At 40.2% G+C, this 8810-nt stretch overlaps 1 protein-coding gene across 1 annotated transcript; it reads left to right on the forward strand.

The window, feature by feature from the left end:
* Positions 1-6090: 6090 nt before the first annotated feature.
* On the forward strand, positions 6091-7879 carry LOC148017326 (uncharacterized). Its single transcript, XM_087663109.1, has 2 exons — positions 6091-6484; positions 6725-7879. The coding sequence occupies exons 1-2, from the start codon at positions 6100-6102 to the stop codon at positions 7567-7569; spliced, it is 1230 nt and encodes a 409-aa protein (XP_087519235.1). The 5' UTR covers positions 6091-6099; the 3' UTR covers positions 7570-7879.
* The last annotated feature ends 931 nt before the right edge of the window (positions 7880-8810 follow it).

Below are 8810 nucleotides of genomic sequence, written 5' to 3' on the forward strand. Positions count from 1 at the left end.
AAGCAAGTATATATGTAAAAGCTAAATTTTTTATATGTATACAATGGTGGTATGTTATCCCTATATCTAATCGTTCAAACCCAATATATGGTAATATTACCGATATAGAGATAGCAGATGGTAATCCAACAATGAATGATGATGTACATGATGACACCATAATGAATGATATGTGTGATATAGTACAAGATGAACCTCGAGAGGATGTTCAAGGAAACGTAGAAGAGGACAATGATGTGGTTGATGATGATGAAGTTATTGAGCAATATAGCAATACATCTGATAGTGGGATAGACTTATTTGTTTCGTTACCTCTTGGTAACATAGACCTAGAAGTAGATAGTTTAGCAAGGGCTGATCTCATTGAAGATGAGATGGATCATTCACTGTAACATACTTAATTCACTTAATGATTCAATGTGTATTCTTAATTCTATGGAAAATATCATACGCACATGTGCATACTCAAGAATCAATAGTCAAGTTTAAAGCTAAATTGAATTTTCCATAATAAAAAGGAAGTATTTTTTATCTTCTTCAAGTAGAGAAATTACGAGATACATGCAATGCTTGCTACTAATTTTATAATAAGGTTTGTGTCGCTTGCTGCTAATTAACTATATCAGGCTTGTCAACTGGAGGAACTGCCATTCATTAGAGAGCAATAAAAAAATAATTATTAACTCTGGTTTTATTATTATATTAAGTCTAATTTCAGGTGGTATAATAATTACACATCTGAGATCGCGTCTATATTTCCGTCTATCTGCACTGATATATAGACGCAAAATTCGTGTCTATTTACATGCGCATATAGACGCAATGATAGACGCGCCCGACTTTGCGCGTCTAACATGCGCGTCTATGACTCGTTTCTGTTCTTGTGAGCAATATCAAATCATAAAAGTATTGGAGAAGCCTTGCCATAGGGAAGCGGTTGTGTCCATCAGCTCTAACGTTGGGCAATCCGCTACCACATGTACTTGAAGGTTTGACAGAGATGCTGCTGGTTAACATGCTGAGAAGCTTGTCGAAGAAGTTGATGGTATCTTCCCAAGCAATGCCCCCCCTAATCGGCAGCTCGTCTTTTGAACTTATTAAACCTCCATCAATAGTTCCACCTTCACACAGTTACACTTAAAAGCTTATGGATTTTCCATAGAAAAGCTTTCCTTTATTGACGTCAATGATTATGACAATAAAGTTGCCTTCAAAAAGCTTATGAAAAGCATTCAATATTTTGCCTCTGTTTGACATCAAGATTTTTGTCATAATGACTTTATCATCGTGAGTAGCATCTACCACCATGAGCAATTTCTTGATTGCTATTTAGTGTAAGGGACTTACCACATTTTCCTAATTAGCTTCTAAAAATGCATCCAGTTGCTCCAAAACCTTTGCAATCTTTGCACACCGTAGCTCTAGCACATGAATACTGTTCTTGAAAACTCCAATCATACCCATTTTTGCAAGTACATTAGTAGAACTAATGGTCCCCATCACAAAAAGCTTTCGTCCCTAAGGGGGTATTCTTTTCAATGATTTTAGAAGAGTGTTTAGGATGAAGTTTGAAAACCTTGGACCAATATCCACATATTCAAGAAGCCTCTCAATGTCATCAAGTATAATAATGCTTAAGGGGAGACTTGTATACGTCTTCAGAAACCTTTGCTATCATTTTACACTTGCTATTCTCACTCATACCAACCATTTTTTCGCCGAAAACAATGTTCATAAAATGGAATTCACTGTGAATAGCAACTGTTGTAGCCATAGCAGTTTTACCATTGCTGTGAGGACCTTCAAGCAAACATGTAAGTAACCACACTCCATCACTAGATATAGCCAATCCTCTAACGGCCCCTTTATACCAAGATATAGCATCCATGTGTCCATTCAAACCTCCAACAAATGGCTTAGCAAAAACCTTCTCCAATTTAACAACATTTACTTTTCTTATGTATTCAAGTGCTCTTTCATGCAAATAAAGCCTTGGATCATAGAATTTTTGAAGGTCATGAGGCATTCACCTGTAAATTCGTCTTCTAAATGCGAAAAAACCTTAACTTTCATGACTGGAGGATATAAGATGTCGTCGAGATGTGGGTCATGCCCTAGCAAGCATATGTTTTTAAAAGAGGACTTCGTGCCCAATAATTCATGTGATTTGACAAATTAAAATCTATGCAATGCAATCAATCAAACATGTGCTCGTGCGTCATGCAAAAAAGACACACACAACAAAAAACAATTTCCTAACGATGCTAACTAATGAGATCAAATTATTGGTGAAAACTCGGCCCTTAGGTTCGCAATGGTGGATAGACAGCGTGACAACATCTACCCCCTCCAAACCTACACATCCTCCGGATGGGCCACAACTACCCATCCTCTTCACCGCCAAGCTTGGCAATTGAGGCAATCTCCTCATCATCTTCAAAATCATTTGCAATATCCACATCTTCATCAACATCATCTCCTTGCTCAAGTCCATCATAAAATTCATTATCCAACTCCTCAACTACATCATCTCTTTTTTTAAACAGTTTGATTCTCTTTCTTGCAATCGAAATCTGCAAGGCTATACCATCAAGCTCTGCTAAGGAATACATAGCATTGTCATGGACATGCTACACCAAATAAGTCTCAAACAATTGTGTTCTAGTTAAGGACACTAATCTTAAGCTCAGAGTCAAATACCAAAATTTCAATCAAGTGCTAAAAAAGAAGATATTATGGGAATCCCATGACTTCCCACTCTCAGGACATCTTGGCTATGCAAAAACTTTTAATGCAGTCAGGAAAAGTTACTACTAGGAAAGACTGAAGCATGATGTACTCAGATATGTTACTCGATGTCTAAGTTGCCAGTGGGTGAAAGCTAAGCGTGTCAAAATGCCATGCAAGCTCCAGCCACTTGAAATTCCACAGATGAAATGGGAGCTCATCAGTATGGATTTGGTAATTGGCTTACCTTCTATTCAAGGAGGGTATAATTCAGGCATGGTGATTGTGGATATGCTGGCAAAGGTCACTCATCTTATCCTACTCAAGACCAACTACAAAGCTTCAGATAATGCATGACTATTTGTGAGATTTATGATGGACTTGACCCAGGAGATGATGTTGATGAGGATGTGGATATTGCACATGACTTTGTAGAAGATGAAGAGATCGTGTTGACTATCGAGCTTGGTAGTGATGAGGATGGGGAGTTGTGGCCCATCCAGAGGATGCGCAAGTTTGGAGGGGGTGGATGTCATGGCGATGTGCGTCCACCATTGCGCACCTGAGGGAGAAGTTTTTTTCCAGGATTTTGATCTCATTAGTCTGCATCATTAGGATTTTTTTTTGTTGTGTGTATCTTTTTGTTTGCATTTTTTGCATGATGCACAAGCACATGTAGAAAGGCTAGGCACTTTTTTTTCAGTGCATTCATAATTTTTGTGTGGATCATCATTTGATTGGTTGCATAGCATGGATCTGATTTTGCATGTCCTCTTCAAATCATGAATGATTGAGCACGAAGTTCTATTTCAAAGCATATTTCCTTGCTAGGACACATTGTACATCATTAAAGTATGTATGTTCGAAGGAAACAAATTGTTTTTTTTGAAGGTACAAAAACAATGCAATGTTCTAGCACTGGTGGAACCTCATGTTCAAGTCAAGGGGAAAATCCTTTATCAATAGCTTGAGATAGTAGGGATACATATTCTTTTAGGGTCACTGATAAGACATCTTTGAACTTGGATGCTACATTTGATTTGGCAAATCGTAAGTGCAACATATTTTGGGAGGGAGGTCATCTTGTCAAGAGAGCATGTTATGAAGATTTTCAATTCCATGCATATTAATTTGCATAACTCAAGGAATTGTAGCACAGATTTCATGGGCTATTTTGTGATACTATCCAACTAGTTTGTGATATTTGCTAAGTTGGTTTGCATACTATTGGGAGGCTCTCTTCAACTTGTGGAGCTTAAAGATTACTTCTCTTGAGATCTTCTACACATACAAATTTAATTGTTCAAGAAACACATACTTTTTTCCAATATCTTCTCTTCACACAGCATAACCAAAATTTTGTGGATGTGGAGAAGATCTAATTGTGTGGCTCTCTTTTTGACCTTTGGAAGTTAGACCTACCTATGAAAAATTGGCCAACAAAGAATGCAAGGCAATAATTAGGACATGTTAAGGTGTGGTTTTCAAAACTTCAAAGCGATGAAGTCGAGAGTATTTGGAAAATATGGGATGCTAAGCACCATGAGAGTTGTGGCCAACATTAGATCAAAGGCAAAGTGATTGACTTGGCTGTGGAGGCAGGGAATCTCTTCATCCAACCTTCGGTTGGAGCAAGCAGAAGAAAGGGAAGGACATGAAGATTGCGTTGAAGAAGAAGAAGAAGAAGAAGGAGCAAAAGAACCTGTAGACAAGAATAGTAAGTCTACCCCATCATGGACTACCTCATCTAGGATATCTGCCTCATTGCAGCCACCAGACCAACAAAACTTGTATATTGCAATCCAAGCTATAGGAACTGCCCTCATGCTATACCATTGGCCAAGCCATACATGCTTACATATTGTCGCACATGAAGAAACTGCATTTATCAATTAGGCCACCTCGGAATATGCCACCATGTTGCATGTCATTGAAAATATGATTCCAATTTAGCCGGCATATTTGATGTCCTCATCTTGCGCGATCAATGGCAACCATGTCATTTGCATCTTTAGAATATCACCTGCCCGTGTTTAAAACAGAAGTCATGATCTATGCCATTTGTAGTGCGGATTCTCCTTGCTTCTGCCATGGTGATCAAGCTTTGTACCGAGAACGAGCATCTCGCTAGGGATGTGAAAGATGCATTTGAAGCCTTGGATATTGTAGCTAGCGAGAGGCATGCTTGGTATGTTGATCCATACAGAAAGGCAGGATTTTGTGCTTCTTCTTTCTCGAGGCCATTCTTTCCTTCTCCTCTTGGCCACAAGTCAACAAGCTCTCAATCCATACCAAGGTTGGACTCTGTTCAGTGTGTCATTTGACAATATGTGGTGACGAAAAGCTTAATGATTATATAAGGGAGAACTAGGAGAGCTTGAAGGGCCATCAACTTCAAAGAGAGTGGCTTGAGGTTAAGCATTGAGCCCCTCACCTACTTTGAAGTTTTCTCCATCAAGACCACACATGAGAAGCTCTTGAGCTCGAGCTTTAAGCTCCTCGCCTCTTCTCTTCTCTTTCAGTTTGAGATTACGATCTTGTCTTCTAATTGGCTAGTGAAGAGACATGGCCAATTTCTCTACAGTGACCTCATCATCTTTGCTACCCGACTTCATATCAAGAAAAAATTTGTCATCACATGTTCCATCTTGAGTTGTTCATATATCTTTTGTTCATATCCTTGAACTTCCCTTGACCAAGAGTCTTTTGAACTTGTATCTTGTCTATATCTTTAATCAAAGAGTATGTTTTCTCATTCGTCTTATATCTAAAATTCTTGGTTCAGCCTTGGTGCACGGTAGAGAGTCACAACCACTTAGCAAAAGTTATAAAACTTTGCAAGGAGTCACACTCCACAATTTTTTCCTTCAAACTTACATGAGCTCTATGATTAACCTTTAACATTCAATACCATTACCTGCGTGAGAACAACCGTCTCCGTATTGTGCTACTGTTTGAGGTGGAGTTTTAAACTAACTACGTATGAAGCCCCTCTAATAAGAAAATTCTCATGCGTTGGCCATATCAAACCTCATGTGCGTGGTGTTACGCATGAGTGGATCAATTAAGCGGCCCCCATTGTTGCGGGTCGTGTAACAGTCTCGTGTTACAAGAAGTGCTCACTTACTCCCTGTGGCTTGGAAAGCTGTACTTCCTCGCCAAGACTATATTCAAGAGAAGTGTGTATCTTATCATGAGAAGTGTCTGACTCAGCAAGTTCAATTCATATAATATTTGTCCCTTCCGAGTCAAGCGTTGAAGGTGCCACTTGGTGACAACCACTTATTGCCTTTGACAGTCAGCAGCCGGCTCCCAAACGATCCTTAAAACAATGCATCCGATCCCTCGTGAGTCTCCATATGTTAACGCGTTATGTGCTGTAGTCTGCTAGACTCTAGTGTTACCCATGTGAGAAATGCTATCGCCACAATTGAGACTTCGAGTGATATTGTGCCGGCGCAGCTGAGTGTTAAACATCAGTGTACATGTATGAGCATAATTGCAGCGCTTCAGAATCTCTCTCTATCTGGGAATTCGTCTGTGATGGCCGTTCATGAGTTAGCCGAGAAGTCTGCGACAACATCAGGCCGTAGGAATTCGCATGATAATGATTCGAAAACGAGCTGGTCGAAGCTCTTCATGTATGTTGCGAGCGCAGGAGCTTCATTGACTGTGAATTTGATGTTGCTGGGGCCCGTGCTCATGATGAGAGCGATAAAGTTCATCGCCATGGCTGCAATTCTCAATTGTCGTCAAGGTGTGCTTTTGTCCTAACACAAGGGTACATCACAAGAATTGTTTTGGTTATCGGTTCGCTGGTATGGCACACTCTAATTGTATGCCTTAGCTGTAGTGGACTCTCTGGGTTATCTCATGCTGGTAGAAAGCTCAGCGTTACTATTGTGTATTAGTCAATTAGCATATCGTGAGCTCCTCTGAGAGGACAGCAGGCATAGCTACTGTAGGTTATGACGCCTAAAACTTCTTGTATTCGTAGGTCGTATGAAACTGTCGGCGCTTCTTGTGATGATATACATGGGCACTCTCCTCCTCAGCCGCCGCCTCCTCTGCTTGCTCATGGTTCTCATCCTGTTAATGAAGTGCAGCGCCTTTCTCAGCACCATACAGCACCGCGATTTCAAGAAGATTCATATCGCTCAATGGACCAATTTCATCAAATCGATGTCGACTCTCTCTGCAGAGGATCAGATCTGTCAGTCGGCCTTAGCTGCAGCTTCAGCCGTCTTCGGCCACGATCATCCGGATCTGGAACATGATTCATCTAAACCCTCTTCAGTTATCAATATAACCTCACCCTCGACCACTGGAGGAAGCTACATCAATACTCCTCCAGCTGCAGAGGCCGTGAACCTGCCAGTCGAGAAGCCAGCCCGGCCGGCTCATGCAGCCTTCCTGCAGGGTCCTATTGATCATCCGGAACATTCGTCTAAATCGGCCTCTCCAGTTACCAATATGTCCTCATCATCGACCACTTCAGGAGGCTGTATCGAGATGCCTTCAGCTTCAGTGGCCAATATAAACCGGGCGCCACTCGACAAGCCAGCTGCAGCTGCAGTAATCTTGAAGAAGCAGAGAAGCTGCAGCAGCCTGCAGCTCCAATATGATCGCTCCAATATGTCCGATACTGGCCACAAGACCATGAGTGCCGCCATCGTCGTCGTTCGCCCTCGGCCTTCTCAGGCCAACGCCAAGGAGGCGCTCTTCGCCAAGCATTATAAGCGTGCGCACAATCGCCTCAGCGCCGAGCAATTCCGTTCCAGAGTAGAGAGCTTCCTGCTCAAGCACCGTAAGCGCATGTGGGCTGAATTCTTAAACGACTAATCGTCCCGTCGTTACGTGTAAAATAACGTAGCTAGGCATGTACACAACCAAGTCATGCGCATTTTTATATGTAAGCTTGGCCGAATACTCTGTCAAACATGTATAGTCTCAGTCGTGGCCTTGTGATTCAGACTCTTAGATACCTACACGAATCTATAGATGATCAAATTTATCAAGGATTTAATCTAGTCCCTATCATGGCCTCATGGCTTGTGACAACCCTCATATACTTGTATGTACATGAGCTAAGTCTTTGAACTCCATAATTGTAAGAATTTCACTCCGGATAAAAAGATGTACATGTTTTGTTTAATATCATTTTCTTAATCAATAATCGCAATAATGTATCTTTTGAACACACCCTATTTCCTTCTTTATGTGAGAGTAGATTTATATTGCATGCAATGTGTACGTCGTCTTGAGCATCATCTCTAAAGAGATGCCATGAGCTTTATAAGTAGCTTCCTAACCACCTTCAACCTTAAAGGTGATTCTCTTCTTTCTTAATAGTTCAAAAACAATAGTTATTTTAGCATACAGCCTTTCTTTTACACCTACCCTATTGTTGGTTTTACCAAAAGGATAGCATTCTTGCAAGGACATATAGACTTGATAAATATAGTTGTAGTTACGACCCATAAGTCGTAGCTTATGTCATTTAAATTGGCTTTATTTCTCAAAAGTGCTTGCTTCCATGAGACAATACTATGAAGACCCACCCTATCCATAAGGTTCATGGCTTACCTCCAACACTCTCTTGCTTCTCTATAGCCCCATAATAAATGCTTGATCTAGAATTTCGGACACAAATTTGAAAGTGTAAAACATGTGCAAGTACTCTTAATTGCCTCTTGATATATTAGTATTTTAGAACTTCAAGGATACAAAAAAGCCAATAACATGATGATTAAGAACATCTAGGTATGGATCGAATTTCTTAAGGATTCCAATTTAGAAAATATCTAAAAATTCAATAGCAATCGTGCACAACTCTCATCAGTCTCGAGTTTCGTATGGTACACTTCAGGTACAACATTCCCCATGTTAGGAAAGGTCTCAAATTTTGTGTAGTAACCATGCACAACTTTCATGAATAACACTCCAACCACTTGAAGATCAAGAATCTCAATAAGCCTCCTTAAAACATACCTGCAATATTTAACATGGCAGAAGCAACATCAATACAAATGCTCCCAATTAAAAAAAGTATTAGACTTACCTCTTTAATTAGCAAAAATGAC

Source organism: Lygodium microphyllum, chromosome 22 (genome assembly GCF_053477565.2).
Source record: "Lygodium microphyllum isolate KBCC chromosome 22, Lygodium_microphyllum_v1.1.10, whole genome shotgun sequence".
In the NCBI taxonomy this organism is placed as follows: domain Eukaryota; kingdom Viridiplantae; phylum Streptophyta; class Polypodiopsida; order Schizaeales; family Lygodiaceae; genus Lygodium; species Lygodium microphyllum.

Bases quoted from the DNA above. Each gene is read 5' to 3' on its own strand.
- LOC148017326 (XM_087663109.1), top strand. From the start codon at position 6,100: ATGTGCTGTAGTCTGCTAGACTCTAGTGTTACCCATGTGAGAAATGCT. The intron at 6,485-6,724 runs GTGTGCTTTTGT...TTGTATTCGTAG, and splicing joins AATTCTCAATTGTCGTCAAG to GTCGTATGAAACTGTCGGCG.